The sequence below is a fragment of the Osmerus mordax genome, chromosome 26 (assembly GCF_038355195.1).
Source record: "Osmerus mordax isolate fOsmMor3 chromosome 26, fOsmMor3.pri, whole genome shotgun sequence".
Lineage (NCBI taxonomy): Eukaryota > Metazoa > Chordata > Actinopteri > Osmeriformes > Osmeridae > Osmerus > Osmerus mordax.
The window spans coordinates 1,008,494-1,026,616 of NC_090075.1; the positions used below are offsets into that span (position 1 = coordinate 1,008,494).

The 18,123-nt window shown below is 52.6% G+C and overlaps 1 protein-coding gene across 1 annotated transcript in view; it reads right to left on the reverse strand.

Annotated features, from left to right (window-relative positions):
* The window catches only part of nme7 (NME/NM23 family member 7), a 22,246-nt gene extending 4,188 nt beyond the window's left edge, over positions 1-18,058 (reverse strand). The window contains exons 1-10 of the mRNA XM_067229587.1: positions 17,544-18,058; positions 14,939-15,040; positions 14,264-14,430; positions 12,321-12,431; positions 11,024-11,074; positions 10,586-10,793; positions 10,268-10,373; positions 6,208-6,272; positions 5,490-5,558; positions 4,113-4,214 (exon numbers count right to left, since the gene is read on the reverse strand). Of these exons, the coding sequence (XP_067085688.1) occupies positions 4,113-4,214; positions 5,490-5,558; positions 6,208-6,272; positions 10,268-10,373; positions 10,586-10,793; positions 11,024-11,074; positions 12,321-12,431; positions 14,264-14,430; positions 14,939-15,040; positions 17,544-17,546 (984 nt within the window). The 5' untranslated portion in view covers positions 17,547-18,058. The remainder of the gene's footprint in view (positions 1-4,112; positions 4,215-5,489; positions 5,559-6,207; positions 6,273-10,267; positions 10,374-10,585; positions 10,794-11,023; positions 11,075-12,320; positions 12,432-14,263; positions 14,431-14,938; positions 15,041-17,543) is intronic.
* Between the last annotated feature and the right edge of the window lie 65 nt (positions 18,059-18,123).

Consider the following 18,123-nt stretch of genomic DNA (forward strand, 5'->3'; position numbering starts at 1 on the left):
GGCTGGGTGAGGAAGGGGACACCAGGGGCCTGGGTGAGGAGGGGGACACCAGGGTCCTGGGTGAGGAGGGGGACACCAGGGGCCTGGCTGAGGAGGGGGACACCAGGGGCCTGGGTGAGGAGGGAGACACCAGGGGCCTGGCTGAGGAGGGGGACACCAGGGGGCTGGGTGAGGAGGGGGACACCAGGGTCCTGGGTGAGGAGGGGGACACCAGGGGCCTGGCTGAGGAGGGGGACACCAGGGGGCTGGGTGAGGAGGGGGACACCAGGGCCCTGGGTGAGGAGGGGGACACCAGGGCCCTGGGTGAGGAGGGGGACACCAGAAGGCTGGCTGAGGAGGGGGACACCAGGGCCCTGGGTGAGTCCCCTGGGTGAGGAGGGGGACACCAGGGGCCTGGCTGAGGAGGGGGACACCAGGGCCCTGGGTGAGGAGGGGGACACCAGGGCCCTGGCTGAGGAGGGGGACACCAGGGCCCTGGCTGAGGAGGGGGACACCAGGGCCCTGGGTGAGTCCCCTGGGTGAGGAGGGGGACAGCAGGGGGCTGGGTGAGGAGGGGGACACCAGGGGCCTGGGTGAGGAGGGGGACAGCAGGGGGCTGGGTGAGGAGGGGGACACCAGGGGGCTGGGTGAGGAGGGGGACAGCAGGGGGCTGGGTGAGGAGGGGGAAACCAGGGGCCTGGGTGAGGAGGGGGACAGCAGGGGGCTGGGTGAGGAGGGGGACACCAGGGCCCTGGGTGAGGAGGGGGACACCAGGGGCCTGGGTGAGGAGGGGGACAGCAGGGGGCTGGGTGAGGAGGGGGACACCAGGGGCCTGGGTGAGGAGGGGGACAGCAGGGGGCTGGGTGAGGAGGGGGACACCAGGGCCCTGGGTGAGGAGGGGGACAGCAGGGGGCTGGGTGAGGAGGGGGACACCAGGGCCCTGGGTGAGTCCCCTGGGTGAGGAGGGGGACAGCAGTCCAGCTCTGTGTGACAGGTCAGCTCAGGCGGCACGTGTCTAACTCCTCACACCACGCTATTTAAAGATCAGCCTTCACATGGGACAAGCCAGACCAAAATAATCAATAACGCAACTGTGAACCGAGCTGCTGTGGTGCGGAGGATTTCTGGTGTTCGTCTGGCCAGCCTGGGAGAGGAGACCAGCTACGGCCCCTGTCTGGTCCACTGGCTGCCACAGAACGTCCAGAGGCCTGATAACACAGTGTGAACTGTCTGCACAGGTTTTCAGGAGAAAGAACAGGCTTCTCTCTGGCTTCAGAGGGCATCACCAGGAGAGAGGGGCAGTGGTTCACTGGAAGCTCTTCTCGTAGGATAGGATCTCTGTAGTCCAGCTTCACTTAGCGAGCATAATGGTCTCACTAAGGTCACTGTGACCTCCCTCTCCCTCCTCCTCACAGACCAGGCCCTCTCCTATTGCATCACTTACTGGTCTCCATGCCGACCAGATTGGCATGGAGCGCCCCAGGGACCCTTGTCATCCTCCTGGCCGACAAATGACATCATCAGCGTAACCTCATCCCAGGGCTGGGCCAATCAGGATCCTATCAGGAAGAGGGCCAGCGACGGACGATGAATTCAGTCTGTTTTTGCTTCAACTGATGCGATGGCTGCGTCATTTCTAACTGTTGAGCTGGTTTGGTTCTTATCACATCTATCTGTTCTCTGCCGGGACCAGTAAAGCAGATGTTTGTAATGGTAGGTGTTAAAGGGTTTAGAAAGGGGATGGAGGGGTGATGGAGGGGCAGCTGAAATGAAAGATAAACACAGGTCTATACCGCGAGGATGAAACCAGGATGTAGGTGAGCCAATGCTGATGAAGACCAAATGTCAACACAGTCCTGGAGAAACATTCCCAAACATCACGCCACCTTCCCCTACACACGGCCAATCAGAGGCCAGAACGTACTCAACAAGAGGTGGCTAGCCCTGCAGGAGAACAGGGAGGGAGAGAGGAGGCTAGCCCTGCAGGAGAACAGGGAGGGAGAGAGGAGACTAGCCCTGCAGGAGAACAGGGAGGGAGAGAGGAGACTAGCCCTGCAGGAGAACAGGGAGGGAGAGAGGAGGCTAGCCCTGCAGGAGAACAGGGAGGGAGAGAGGAGACTAGCCCTGCAGGGGAACAGGGAGGGAGAGAGGAGGCTAGCCCTGCAGGAGAACAGGGAGGGAGAGAGGAGACTAGCCCTGCAGGAGAACAGGGAGGGAGAGAGGAGACTAGCCCTGCAGGAGAACAGGGAGGGAGAGAGGAGGCTAGCCCTGCAGGAGAACAGGGAGGGAGAGAGGAGACTAGCCCTGCAGGAGAACAGGGAGGGAGAGAGGAGACTAGCCCTGCAGGAGAACAGGGAGGGAGAGAGGAGACTAGCCCTGCAGGAGAACAGGGAGGGAGAGAGGAGACTAGCCCTGCAGGAGAACAGGGAGGGAGAGAGGAGACTAGCCCTGCAGGAGAACAGGGAGGGAGAGAGGAGGCTAGCCCTGCAGGAGAACAGGGAGGGAGAGAGGAGACTAGCCCTGCAGGAGAACAGGGAGGGAGAGAGGAGACTAGCCCTGCAGGAGAACAGTGTCCAGGCTGACAGTCTAGTTCTCATGGGGAGCAGTGCCTGGACTAGCATAATTAGATTTCACATCACACACGCACAGACCTGCAGCCCCGATAACATCCAGGAACACACAAGTACAGGAACACAAACACACATTTCATAAACACAAATTTCAAACACAATCAAAATGCCACACATAATGCTCCTCAGAGGGTAGACTACACATTAGGCTGTGGCTTCACATATCCCTGAGACAGATAAGGAGAAACTGACTGGGACTAACATCAAGCATAATGGGGCGGTAATCTCTAGCTCTCATGTTGCAGACGAGAGAGAAAGACAGAGGGAGAGATAGAGATAAGAGAGAGTACACAAGTGGAAGAGTCAGTGAAGTGAAGCAGCCCTGAGGTGTGGAGAGCTCAGAGCCCAGGGGAGAGACCAGCCTGCACAGCTCTCTCTGAAATCAGGTTCAGCTGGGGAGCGCTCAGCTACCATTTTAAGAGCAGATGTTAGTCTGTCACCTAGGAAACCGTGTGGCAGTTAAGCTTGTGGCGCGCTGTGTGGTCGAGGGGGCGGGGTTACTGTACCAGGCACTCTGTGTGTGTGTGTGTGTGCAGGGGGAGGGTGAATGCCTAAAAAATTTAAGTGATATGAGGTAGCATGGCTAATGACTAAGCATAGCTAATGATTTAATGGCTAAATTAAATCACATTTACTTCTGCATAGCCTGCACGCTGCTTCACACAAATGGGTTTCCAATGGCCCACAGACATGAACACTGACACGGTATTTAACCCTAAACCTCCCACCTTACACCTAAACCACCCAGAGTAAACCAGCTCTAAGACCCTGCCTGGGAAAATCCCCCGTTCCCAAGGAGAGGGGGTGAACACAGGGCTCTGGCGAGGGATGTTCTCTGACGAGGACGAAGAGAACCAGCCCTGTCCTCCTGGCTCACAGAACCAGCCCTGTCCTCCTGGCTGAGAGAACCAGCCCTGTCCTCCTGGCTCACAGAACCAGCCCTGTCCTCCTGGCTCACAGAACCAGCCCTGTCTTCCTGGCTCACAGAACCAGCCCTGTCCTCCTGGCTCACAGGACCAGCCCTGTCCTCCTGGCTCACAGAACCAGCCCTGTCCTCCTGGCTCACAGAACCAGCCCTGTCTTCCTGGCTCACAGAACCAGCCCTGTCCTCCTGGCTCACAGGACCAGCCCTGTCCTCCTGGCTCAGAGAACCAGCCCTGTCTTCCTGGCTCACAGAACCAGCCCTGTCCTCCTGGCTCACAGAACCAGCCCTGTCCTCCTGGCTCAGAGAACCAGCCCTGTCCTCCTGGCTCAGAGAACCAGCCCTGTCCTCCTGGCTCAGAGAACCAGCCCTGTCCTCCTGGCTCACAGAACCAGCCCTGTCCTCCTGGCTCACAGGACCAGCCCTGTCCTCCTGGCTCACAGAACCAGCCCTGTCCTCCTGGCTCACAGGACCAGCCCTGTCCTCCTGGCTCACAGGACCAGCCCTGTCCTCCTGGCTCACAGCAACACCAACATCATCATAATCATCACCATCATCATCAACACCGTTTGTGGACTCACCGGGTCGGCCGGCCCACAGAAGTCTCTGAAGGTTTGGGGTGAGCTTGCTGCTTGGATCTCCAGGGCCATGCAGGGTCCAGAACACAGCTCAGCCACCATGCTCTAAAGGGGCGCGCACACACACACGCACACAGTGTCACCATGAATACACAAAAGTCCAAACATCCAAAAGACACAAAAGAGTGCCTGGTAGGACTGAATGTATGAATATGTCTCTATGCATGTATGTGTGCATGTATGTGTGCATGTGAACCCATGTGTACCTGTATGCATTTAAGCCATTGCAACAACCTCACATACAGTATAAAATCATGCATCTGTGTGTGTGTGTGTGTGGGGGGGGGGGGGGGGGGGGGAGGGGGAGGGGGGGGGTCACACTTCCTCTTTAAGACCAGGCACGTTATGAGCGAGCTAATCACAGGTAGGGAGAGGGGAAACCATGGCAACAGGACGGCCGTGTGGAAGCACCACAATTTCCCCAGATACACAACATTCTCTCTCTCTCTTTTTCTCTAACCCCAGCCAGACAGTTCTCTCTCTCCCCCTCTGTCTCTCTCTCTACCCAGCCAGCCAGGTGTCTCTCTCGCCCTCTCTCTCTCTACCCAGCCAGACAGGTGTCTCTCTTCCCCTTTCTACCCAGCCAGCCAGGTGTCTCTCCCCCCCCTCTCTCTCTCTCTCTCTCTACCCAGCCAGACAGGTCTCTCTCTCCCCCTCTATCTCTCTACCCAGCCAGCTAGGTGTCTCTCTCCCCCTCTCTCTCTCTACCCAGCCAGACAGGTGTCTCTCTCTCTCTCTCTACCTCTCTCTGACACTCAATTAATCTCCACGTCTCTGTCGACCCCCCCCCCACACACACACCAGTCAGGTGACAGGACCGATCGCTCATCATCTCCCCACGACACGACCATGTTGATGACATCAGAGGCACTGTTGCTATACCCGGTTATTCTACTGTAACTCTGCTGTTATTCTACTGCAGTTCTATCCTGTAACTATGCTGTTACTATACCCTGACCAGGAAAGTACTGGGAAACTGGACTGTATTGACTTCCTTGAACAGAGCTATCTAAATGGTGATGTGTTTGGTTGACATGGCAACAGACAGGGTCCCGTACGCTGCCAGCACCCCCTCCCTCCCTCTACCCCCCCCCCCCCCCCAGAGCAAGAGCAGTCATTTATCTCCCCCTGTGAGGGGAGGGGTGGAGGGAAAGGGTGGGGGCAGACTAAAAGTGTTGTCTCACTGTTGTCTCACAGTGGAAATAACTATTAGAATGCTAAAATCACTTTTTCTTATCGCTTTCAGAGAGTGCTATCCCAAGGAGAGTTGTGTAGAAGGACCCAGCGCAGCAGGGGGCAGTTAGATGAAGCAGCACTCACAGTGTACTCTGTCACCACTCCCTTGTAAACCTCGTAGAACTCCTCTGCGTTAGCCAGGTCCATGCTGAACTGAGGAACACAACCAGGAAGCAGTCAGTCAAGATCAACACACAGCACAGACACGGCCGACCATGCCTGCTTGAGGCCTGGGTGTGTGTGGGTGTGTGTGGGTGTGTGTGATAAGGGATGGGAGGGGAGGGGGGGGGGGGGGGGGGCTGGTTGACCTTGATAAGTAGAGAACATCTGTAGAGGATGTGTGTTTGTGTGTCTACTACAACCTTGCCTACTAAGACTGTCCCTTTCTGATTAGGAACACTGAACGCTACACACACACACACGTTCATTTGTTATCAGCATGCAGCACCACAACCAAGGCCCCAGCGGTCTCCATGGTAATAACTAGGCCCCAGCGGTCTCCATGGTAATAACCAGGCCCTAGTAGTGTCCATGGTAATAACCACTGTACTGTGATGTTCATGTGATGTACTGTCGTGTTCATGTGATATACTGTCATGTTCATGTGATGTACTGTCATGTTCATGTGATGTACTGTCGTGTTCATGTGATGTACTGTCATGTTCATGTGATGTACTGTCGTATTCATGTGATGTACTGTCATGTTCATGTGATGTACTGTCGTGTTCATGTGATGTACTGTCGTGTTCATGTGATATACTGTCATGTTCATGTGATGTACTGTGATGTGATGAACTCTCACCATCTGCAGGGCAGAGATCGGGAAGCCAGCAGTTGAGATGGCGTTGAGAATCCTCCCTGTCTGACCTGTGGACGGACATCATCATCTTCATCATCATCCTCATCATCATCATCATCATCATTATTATCATCATCCTCATTATTATCATCATCCTCATTATTATCATCATCATCATCATCATTATCAGCAAGAAGCAAAGAAGGCTTCCCTGTCAACCCACAATCTCCGTAACCAAGGTGACACCTGCAAGTCCCCCTGGCTTCGTTAGAGACTAGCCTCCTGGCCTCGTTAGAGACTAGCCTCCTGGCCTCGTTAGAGACTAGCCTCCTGGCTTCGTTAGAGACTAGCCTCCTGGCCTCGTTAGAGACTAGCCTCCTGGCCTCGTTAGAGACTAGCCTCCTGGCTTCGTTAGAGACTAGCCTCCTGGCCTCGTTAGAGACTAGCCTCCTGGCCTCGTTAGAGACTAGCCTCCTGGCCTCGTTAGAGACTAGCCTCCTGGCCTCGTTAGAGACTAGCCTCCTGGCTTCGTTAGAGACTAGCCTCCTGGCCTCGTTAGAGACTAGCCTCCTGGCCTCGTTAGAGACTAGCCTCCTGGTCTCGTTAGAGACTAGCCTCCTGGCCTCGTTAGAGACTAGCCTCCTGGTCTCGCCAGGAAGGGAGGCTAGAGGCAGGCGAGGGAGAGGCCTCTGGGAGGCAGGAGAGGGAGAGTAGGACCAGCAGCAGGGCAACACTGCCAGCTTAATCACACCGCCTGGAGACAGTTCACTTCTACAAACCCAATTACAGCAGTCTCTCTCCAAACCTACCAGGACACCATCTTCTGTGTGTAATGTGAGTCTCTCCAAACCTACCAGGACACCATCTTCTGTGTGTAATGTGAGTCTCTCCAAACCTACAAGGACACCATCTTCTGTGTGTAGCGTGATCTCACGTCTCTGACATCCTGAACCCCGTCTTCTAACGTGGTTTGAATGCTGCTGAAAACCGTTTACACGACTACATCATTCACTAAAGTGTCCGTGGAGGGGGGCTGTGCCAGGCTACATTAGGATCCCTCCCAGAGGACAACAGAGAGATGATCTTCCTAATAGCTGGTCTGGAGAGCAGACTGTGCCCCTGAACATGGGAGTCAGGTGGCTGAGCGGTTAGGGAATTGGGTTAGAAATCAGAAGGTTGCTGGTTCGATTCCCGGTTGTGAAAAATGGCGTTGTGTCCTTGGGCAAGGCACTTCACCCTACTTGCCTCGGGGGGAATTTCCCTGTACTTACTGTAAGTCGCTCTGGATAAGAGCGTCTGCTAAATGACTAAATGTAAAATGAACACAGTCAAGGTTCCAGTCAGACCAGATGCCAGGAAGCTGGACGACAGACACGGAAACACTGTCTGAGAATCACAATGAATCCAGATGCTCTGCGTCCGTGCTGAGAGACACAGCAGGAGAGACACAGCAGGAGAGACACACAGCAGGCGTATGGCTCAGCAGCAAGGCTCCACTCATATATATATATACTGTGTATATATACACATACAAAATCATATAGGCCTACATACTTTGTATATATGTTTTTCAGCACTATATATATATATGCATGTATGTAGTTACTGTATGTGTGTACGCACACACACACACACCCCAGCCCCCTGTCTGGTCACACCTGGGTGAACATGTGTGTTCCGGTGTGGCGTCCTGAGCTCTGCAGACACCACAGTGCCTGCCTGGGACAGCCATATCACATCTCCACAGCTGGCACTGTTGCTAGGAGATCCTGGCTGCCTAGCAACACATGTTTCTCTATTCCAGTCATGACTGCGCGCAATTTTCCAGTCACGACTCCTCCCCCATTGGCCGCCGGCTCCAGACAGGCGGAGCTAGACACCTTTTCATTGGCCTTCAGGATACAATCACGGCAAAGCGAGCCAAGGCTGTGTGTGACAGGAGTGTGGTTGCTCCTGGTGACGGGGCAGTTTGGTTGCTCCTGGTGACGGGGCAGTTTGGTTGCTCCTGGTGACAGGGCAGTTTGGTTGCTCCTGGTGACGGGGCAGTTTGGCGTTGCCGGTTTGCTCTGCCCAGGTGTGACCCCGAGACACAGCCCCCCTGCAGAGAGGTCACGGAGGGGGGAGGGGGAGGGGTAAGCTGCAGGTGAAAGAACAATTCTATCTCCGTCTCATCCGCTGACACAATAAATAGCCACTCCATAGATTACCCCCTCCCCCCCCCTTCTCTGTTTTCCAGAATGCTCTGTAGCTCTGGAGGTATGAAGGACATCATCAGACCCAGTTCTGACAAACCTTCTTAAAGGCTGCTTCTCCTTCCACACCCCCTCCCTCCACACTAACCCCTCCACACTAACCCCTCCACACTAACCCCTCCACACTAACCCCTCCTTCCACACTAACCCCTCCACACTAACCCCTCCCTCCACACTAACCCCTCCCTCCACACTAACCCCTCCACACTAACCCCTCCCTCCACACTAACCCCTCCCTCCACACTAACCCCTCCCTCCACACTAACCCCTCCTTCCACACTAACCCCTCCACACTAACCCCTCCACACTAACCCCTCCACACTAACCCCTCCACACTAACCCTCCACACTAACCCCTCCACACTAACCCCTCCACACTAACCCCTCCACACTAACCCTCCACACTAACCCCTCCACACTAACCCCTCCACACTAACCCCTCCACACTAACCCCTCCACACCAACACCTCCCTCCCCTAGGCTTCTAAGACCCAGAGAGGGTGCCTCAGTAGCGTAACCTGGATGGGAGGTTTCATCTCTTTAATGGCTTCCAGACTGTCTGCCTGCCAGAGGACCATGTTAGGAAGGGTTACGAACCCACCAGGACTCTAACAGAATCTAAATGTCATCTGGACTCCCATCTTGTGGGAATTAAAAGGCTATCAAAGGCAGAGCTTTATCTGGACAGCTCAGCGGCTGGGCTTTTGTGGGAAGGTGGAATGATTTCAGTGTGCTTGTTTGTGTGTGTGTGTGTGTGTGTGTGTGTGTAGGAGGAGAGAAAGAAACCGCTCTCTTCAGAGGAAAGTCCAGCGGGCCTCTAATTGTTGTTGGCAAGTTGCTAAGCTGATGGTAACATGCAACTCTCCTGACAGCAAAAATCAGAAGGTTCCCTTAGCAACAGACCTGCAGGTTTGCTGATTGGGGAACTAGAACTAGTCAAAGTATAGTGTAAACTAGGCTTACAGCTCTTAAACTTCTAGCCCAGGTCTAATTTAGTAGACACACACAGCTCATCAATGTATAGTCCGGGTCTGAACTAGTACAGACTAGGCCAACAGTTGAGCTAGTCCCTGTCTACTGTATAATAGCGTCTGCTAAATGCTGGATAATAGCGTCTGCTAAATGACTAAATGTACTGTGGTTTAGACTAAGCTTACAGCCCATGAGGATCTGGACAAAGTTTCTTTGCGAGCCCAGCCCCTGCCCCAGCCCCAGCCCCTGCCCCAGCCTCAGCCCCTGCCCCAGCCTCAGCCTCAGCCCCTGCCCCAGCCTCACATTTCCCAGGTCAGTGCACCGGAGGCATTCTCCACAAGCAGGGATCAGAACAGGGATTTGGGAAGGTTGGTTACAATATGAGCTGGCTTTGTGTGTGACGCAAACCCATCCCAGTCTAACACAGTCAAGGGAGAGAGGCAGCTTACATAACCACCAGGGTTTAGCAGCGGGTTTTCAACAACACCAGGCCTCTCTGGCCTGCAGCACACAACAAGCTTAGCTCAGACTGTAACACACACACAGAACTAAACCTGCGCTAATCTGGTTACAGTTCGGTAAATACAAGGATCCCAGTAGAAACACCTATTTACTAAGACGGAGGAGTGCAGGGGGGAGGAGAGGAGAGAGGCCTAGCCTGGACATGGGAGGGTGGAGGGGTCCGGGGGGAGGAGAGGAGAGAGGCCTAGCCTGGACATGGGAGGGTGGAGGGGTCAGGGGGGAGGAGAGGAGAGAGGCCTAGCCTGGACATGGGAGGGTGGAGGGGAGGGAGGTGGGGTCAGGGGGGACAGTGAGGCAGGGGAGGTGGAGGGTCCTGACCTTCTGATATGGCGTGAGGTTTGATGATGCAGCAGGTGGAGTCTGTGTAGCTGGCGGTGTTGGAGGGACCACACCCTGCCGTGGAGGGGAAGAAGAACTCCAGCTCCTGCACACAACAACAACAACAGAAACAACAACATCAGAAACAACAACATCAGAAACAAGTAGGAATACGTATATTTACGACATTTAAGTAGGAATGCTGTAAGACAAACATACATGCAGTATATTCTCCATGTCCTACAGGCGTCATGTGGGTGTCATGTCTTATGTGTGTTGCAGACTCCTGTTCAGGAGACCCCGTGTGTGTGTGTGTACCCGGGCGGCGGAGGCCAGGGAGTCAGAGCCGTGGCCGGCATTCCTTGTGCCGTCCGTCCCGTACTGAGCTCGCACGCTCCCCGCCGCCTCGCTCCTCGCCACGCCGGCGTCCGTGGGCCCCAGCAGCCTCCTCCACCCTGCCACCGCCTCGTCCCCCATCAGCTCCATGGCAACGACCGGCCCGGAGGTCATAAACTGCACCAGGTTGCTGATAACAACAGAGGATTCAAAGTCAACAGGCCCCAGAGCCAGGAATAGCCACTGGCTGTATATCTGATCAAGTGTCACTGCAATCAATAACACAGCCCACACTTAAGATGGCGGCTGGCCCTTGAAGCCTCCTTGGAGCCCTCCCCCTGCCCCCCCCTGCCTCCCCCTGCCTCCCCCTCCTCTGTTCTCACCCACCCACAGGTCAATCATTACACAGGAAGGACTCACTTGAAGAAAGGCTTGGTCTGATGTTCAGTGTAGAAGTCGGCCCCTTGGCTCCTGGAAGGGAACCATAAAGACAGGGTTAATGTGTGATGTCACAAAGGCAGGGTTAATGTGTGATGTCATAAAGGCAGGGTTAATGTGTGATTAAATGGACTTGGGTGTCAACTGCTGACTCCAAACAGCAGCACAGCCATACTGGGTCTCCAGAGGTCAATGACAGCCCTGTTTCTGCTCCCCAGATCCACCCCCCCACCCCCCCACCCCCACCAGGGCAGCCCCCCTGACGGACACACCATCCAGGCTGCTCTGGTTTCACCTGCCCACAGACCAGACACCTTCATTACAGCCTGCATCTGAACCACAGCGGGCAGGTGAAGGTGACCTTGTCAGACACTCTCTAATCACAGCAGATACTGCAGGGTCAAAGCCCTGGCTTATCATTTGGAGAGTAACAGAAATGGGACAAATTACATTTCCTTTTGTTTGAATTCAAGCCCAGTGCAGACTGCTCCTGTAGGAGGAGGATGTAACACAAACGCTCTGAACGAGGAACATTATGTCTGAAGCATGAGTCAGACGTGGTGTTTCAAATCTCTATGATATTCAGACAGGATCAACAATTTGGGGTTAGTTTCCCCGGTTGTACCCCCCGTAGAGGGCTTAAGAGCATTCTCTCATGTGCTAACACGTGCAAACACACATCAAAGCCAGAGAGAGCGAAAAGGGGAGAGAGATAGATAGAGAGAGAGAGAGAGAGAGAGAGAGAGAGAGAGAGAGAGAGAGAGAGAGAGAGAGAGAGAGAGAGAGAGAGAGAGAGAGAGAGAGAGGGGAAAGGAGGGAGAGAGAAAGATAAGGAAGGAGAGACAAAATGAGAGGTTGAAAGAGAGTGTGTGTGTGTCTGTGTGTGTGTGTGTGTTTACAGGATAGAAGGAGAGCCGTTACTGCCCCCATCTGATGGGAGAGACAAGAGCATGACGATGCCCTTCACATCCACAGCCATTTTGAAATCACATTAGGAGAGAGAGAGAGACAGAGAGAGAGAGAGAGAGAGAGAGAGAGAGAGAGAGAGAGAGAGAGAGAGAGAGAGAGAGAGAGAGAGCTGATAATCAAATATGAATCATATCACTGGAGAGGGACAACAGAGTAGGATCTATTTTCCTGTTTGGTTTCTAATGACACGCCGTGGACTCTGACTTCCAAAGCTGCACAGGGTCTTTGTGTGTCTGGTGAAGGTGGACCGATCCCAGGTGCACTGTGATGGCACTGAGACGCCATTTTGGGAGTCGTGAGAGCTTATTACCATGTGAGCTTGGTCATTTTGGCTTTGGTCACGATCAGGTTGGAGTCGTAGATCATCTGGATGATGTCTCCAATCTTTAGAACGGCGTCTGGCTTGATCATAGCAAGAGTTCTGGAAGACAGGAGGGCAGGAAGGAGAGTTAGTGAGGTCATGTTCCATGATAAGAACATCTGTTCATCCTAACACAAACATTATGAACCGGTTTATCGTTGTCAGAAACGCGTTCTGTTTCTCCTCTTTTCTTCGACGTGTTTGGACATATAATACGAGAAGGAAGCAGACTCCTGTGAGAGAAGACAGGCACCAAACACCTCGTCAACATCAGCTACTCTCAGTCTGGAGCAGAGGTGTGAGAAAAGACAGAGCTGGGAAGACACAAAGGGAGGGAGGGAGGCGGAAAAAGAGGGGGACAGGGGAAGGAAGACACGTTACGTCTGTGTGTGTGTGTGTGTGTGTGTGTGTGTGTGTGTAGTGCTGTAGGTTGTGAGTAATCCTATAGGCTGCAGTGTTTAGTGTTCATCATAGAGGCATGTGTGGTCCTAACTGGTGAGTCATCTACATCAGATAGCCCCGGTAAACTCTCTCTCTCTCTCTCTCACTCTCACACACACACAGAGCTAACCCTCTCATACACTCCCCACCTCAGGCACGCTGGGTATCTAACCCTCTCATAAACTCCCCACCTCAGGCACGCTGGGTAGCTAACCCTCTCATACACTCCCCACCTCAGGCACGCTGGGTAGCTAACCCTCTCATAAACTCCCCACCTCAGGCACGCTGGGTAGCTAACCCTCTCATACACTCCCCACCTCAGGCATGCTGGGTAGCTAACCCTCTCATAAACTCCCCACCTCAGGCACGCTGGGTAGCTAACCCTCTCATACACTCTCCACCTCAGGCACGCTGGGTAGCTAACCCTCTCATACACTCCCCACCTCAGGCACGCTGGGTAGCTAACCCTCTCATAAACTCTCCACCTCAGGCACGCTGGGTAGCTAACCCTCTCATACACTCCCCACCTCAGACACGCTGGGTAGCTAACCCTCTCATAAACTCCCCACCTCAGGCACGCTGGGTAGCTAACCCTCTCATAAACTCCCCACCTCAGGCACGCTGGGTAGCTAACCCTCTCATAAACTCCCCACCTCAGGCACGCTGGGTAGCTAACCCTCTCATACACTCCCCACCTCAGGCACGCTGGGTAGCTAACCCTCTCATAAACTCCCCACCTCAGGCACGCTGGGTAGCTAACCCTCTCATACACTCCCCACCTCAGGCACGCTGGGTAGCTAACCCTCTCATACACTCCCCACCTCAGGCATGCTGGGTAGCTAACCCTCTCATAAACTCCCCACCTCAGGCACGCTGGGTAGCTAACCCTCTCATACACTCCCCACCTCAGGCACGCTGGGTAGCTAACCCTCTCATACACTCTCCACCTCAGGCACGCTGGGTAGCTAACCCTCTCATACACTCCCCACCTCAGGCACGCTGGGTAGCTAACCCTCTCATAAACTCCCCACCTCAGGCACGCTGGGTAGCTAACCCTCTCATAAACTCCCCACCTCAGGCACGCTGGGTAGCTAACCCTCTCATAAACTCCCCACCTCAGGCACGCTGGGTAGCTAACCCTCTCATAAACTCCCCACCTCAGGCACGCTGGGTAGCTAACCCTCTCATAAACTCCCCATAGCCTACCTTAGGCCGACAGGAACAGTTCACACATGGAACAAACAGCTTCAGGCCAGTAAGGAGAGTTAACACATAGAACAGCTTGCGTTACTTAAGCCAATGGGAACAGTTAACACATGCAACCACAGACATCAAGTAGCCAATTAGCTGCCTCCTTACAGCGCATCAGAAAAAGAGGGTAGGTGTGACTGTGCTCGGTCTAACATCCTCCTTCAACATCTTCCTGCATCACCTCCAGTCCAGATCCATACCTCTCCTTCTTACTGCCCAGCCTATTGGCTGTATACTGGTCTCCGTATCCAATCAGATTGAGCTGTCGAGAAAACACGTTGACCCGGTTCCCCACAAACAGATCGTCGGGGCGGAGGTCCTCGTATTTGGTCTTCCTCAGAAACGTGCGCTGGTTTTTCACGTCGAACTGCAACGAGAAAAGGAAGTTCCTGGAGGCTCGTGACACAGAGAGGGTCAGGAGCATGTCTGGGGTCAACAGGGGTCACACTGGGGTCATATGTAGGACGACATGCTCTGCGTAGAGACCATCTCTCCGGGGTCGGGAGACAGACAGTATCATGAAGACTTTTTCAGTCTCAGAGTTTTACTCAAATAGAATGTTTGAAACAAGGCAGTTAATCATTGAACATGTATGCACTTTGTAATGCACAGTTTTGCAACACTGATATTGAGGTGAACACCTCTGGGAATTGTTACCACCATACCTTGAGGGGGTTGGGTAGGTGGTTTGAGAAAGTTATTCAAAACGTGACATAGTATTTTGTTTTCCATGTTTGTTTACCATGTTTTCACTGCGTGAACACACGGCCAACCACTCACACAGACATGGATATACAGCCACCACCCACTCTTATATTTACATACATGACATGCAAGGAGCAGCAATCATGGCTACTTGAAGCAGCCTTGCCTACCATCTCCACGGAGCTGTCCCTCGGGTAGAACAGGAGCTGGTAGCGGCGCAGCAGAGCAGCGCTGGGGTCGTACCACTCAGCCAGGAAGGCAAAGCGCTCCTCCTGAGATGAACACAATACGTTACCACACACTCTTATCCTAACACACAGGAGCACGTAGAACGTACCGCAGAACATCAAGGATTCGAAATGCTGATGTGGTTCTAATGGTATTTCAGTGGTAAGATAGTTAGGGTGGTTCCGGACCAGGGTTAAAATGGCCGGTTGATTACAGATATTAAGCCTGTTGGGATTAGGCTACTTCCTGGAATTTGAGTCCCCCCAAGGTTTTACTGAGACAGCCAACGTTTAGACTCTCAAGGCCTCATGCATAGTTTCTCAAAGACACAATCTTCTCTATTGATCTTGGGGTTCATAACTCAAAGCTAACCATGCTATTTATAGCCTTTGGAGCCCAGCCTGGAGACAGTCTCTCCCACACCCACACGGCCAATCACCTCACAGCATCCCAGCGTTCTTAATGACATCATGATGATAAACAAACCGTCTTGGCCCTGTTTTCAGGCGCAACATGAGTGAAGGGGCATGGATGAGCAAACACGAATCTCCGTCTTTAGTTCGGGGAGCTAAGCTGTGCTGTGTCGCGTGTGAGTGCTGCACCGCTCCCACGCCACGGAGGGTGGAACGCCCCCGAGAGAGACAGGGTCCGCCCCCGAGAGAGACAGGGTCCGCCCCCGAGAGAGACAGGGTCCGCCCCCGAGAGAGACAGGGTCCGCCCCCGAGAGAGACAGGGTCCGCCCCCGAGAGAGACAGGGTCCGCCCCCGAGAGAGACAGGATCCGCCCCCGAGAGAGACAGGGTCCGCCCCCGAGAGAGACAGGGTCCGCCCCCGAGAGAGACAGGGACCGCCCCCGAGAGAGACAGGGTCCGCCCCCGAGAGAGACAGGGTCCGCTCGCCAAGGGAAGGGTTCATCCAAGGACAGCTAGGCTGCTAGGAAGGGCAGGAGGCACAAAAGCGGCCCAGGACTCAGAGAGATGTGGAGGCCTCAGGATTGCGGAGGAGGAAATGTGATTGAGATGTAGTTGTCCCACTGTGCCTGGTAGCTGGGATGTTAGTTAGTACTGGGCCAACTAGTCCTTGAGTCTAACCACTGTAATACTGTTAGAACTACGCACTTCTGATCTTAGACTTTCCACTGCACCATCTATATGCATGTGGCTTTGGATGAATGCATCTTCTAAATGAATAGAATGCCATTCAACAACGACCAAGGATACAAAAGACAGTGCAGATTAAATGGTGGATCTTTTAGGCTACAGTGGAGCCCAAGACACCAGCAGGTAGACCAGGCCTGGCGCCTTATATTACAGTTTTCATTTTCCACAGGCAGTTGACTTTATGACACAATAACTGTACGAAAACTGCCAACACTGTACAGCTCAGGTTGTATTTTTTACAATGTTGATGATTTCTTCTAAAAATTGAAACTGTGACTCAAAACCAACAAACAGCTGCACTGCACAGACTCTGACCTGACGGGCAGATCCACAGAGCCGCAGCTACACAGGGTTTTCGCTTTCAACCCATTCTGGGAAACAAAATATCAGCCACAGTTTCTCAGACACATGCTGTTCACTGTGCTGCCATTGGAAACATTTCATGCTGCCTTCTAACAACTAAGGCAGATCAATTTTTCCACCTCAGACAGGGACCCACGTACAGAGGTGCTGAAGGATCAAGATATGGCCCAACTTTATGAAAGAACGCAACTTAATAGGCTAAACTGACTGAATAAGCAGTGGGAATTAAATGTCCTAGAAGCGCTGCTTGCTGGAAACTGTCACACCAACATCCCTTAGTTTTTCTTGGTGGTAGGATACATTCATGATGAGTCATGTCATGGCCAATGATATCATGAAAGAAAAAAAGTGCTGTATATGGACGGTAATACGGGTGAAATGCAAAAATATTAAAAGGCCGATAAACGATTGGGGAATGTACTATGTAGCCCTTGCAATAGACTTGCTGGACACAAGCTTGCACCCTTTTTCAGAATGCCGCTTGAACGTCACAAAGCAGAATGCCAACTGCGCCACCTGTCGGCGTTTACGTTGATTGATACGTTATCTATTTCTGTATTCATCCCTACCAACATTTTAGGTAACAATAAGTTATGATTTCGACGAACTACACAAAAATGAAACACAGAATAGTGACTTAACGTTATGGAGCTGTGTTGACGAAAGCAGAATACTTGTGCATAATAATATATTTGGCTATAAATCCCATAAATCGATGCATCTGCTTATAATGTGCTTATAATGTTATATTATGTGTTAGCTTCATTACTGCTAAACTAAACCACGCCGGCTAACTACTGTATTGTTTGTTAACAGAACTAGCTAATAATGCCATGATAGCCAACTTAACAGTCGTCTGGTGAGTAGAATAGAGCCAGACTAGTAGTAGAAGCATTGAATGTACTGTATATAGACTACAGTAGCCTAGCTAGCTACTAATACACAATTATTATCGAGCTACGCCATCGATATACATTGACATTGAAATGGATCATCATTGACCAGTAAAAATAGTTATATGTTACCATTGCAGAGAACTGTCCACGATTATATAGTTGTTGGATGCACGTAACTTGGCTTCTCTTGTTGGTCCAGCATTAACAGATGCTAGCTACGCTAGCTTCTTCACAAACTAGTCTGCAAAGCGTTTTGTATCACCATGGCAACAGTCTATTTTAACCGCCAATACAGAAATGTAGCTAATTGCGTTGACTATGTCTTAATAATGCAACCTCGAATCAATAAATAAAAAGATTACTACAATGGTTGGATATCACGGACGGGAGATAATCATGTAGTAGGTAGCTAGCAAAAGGAAAAACTGATTTTTGCTTAATGCACCCGGAAGTAAAACTATCACATGGCAACATTTCGAATTATTTGTTTTTCGACATTTGTCCCAGGATCAATATATCATAAAAGCAGAAAAGTCTGTTGTTGTCGAAAGGGGATGTAAAACTGATGGTAGATAGGGGGGGATTAAATATTTTCAAGTAGGGGCATTTTCCGGTGAGTTTTCCGAACCACTGACTGCTCTAAATCTTTTTGAATCTCCATTAGTGAACCTTTGCCAGATAAGCTGCCCTTGTCTTGAGTATACCAACG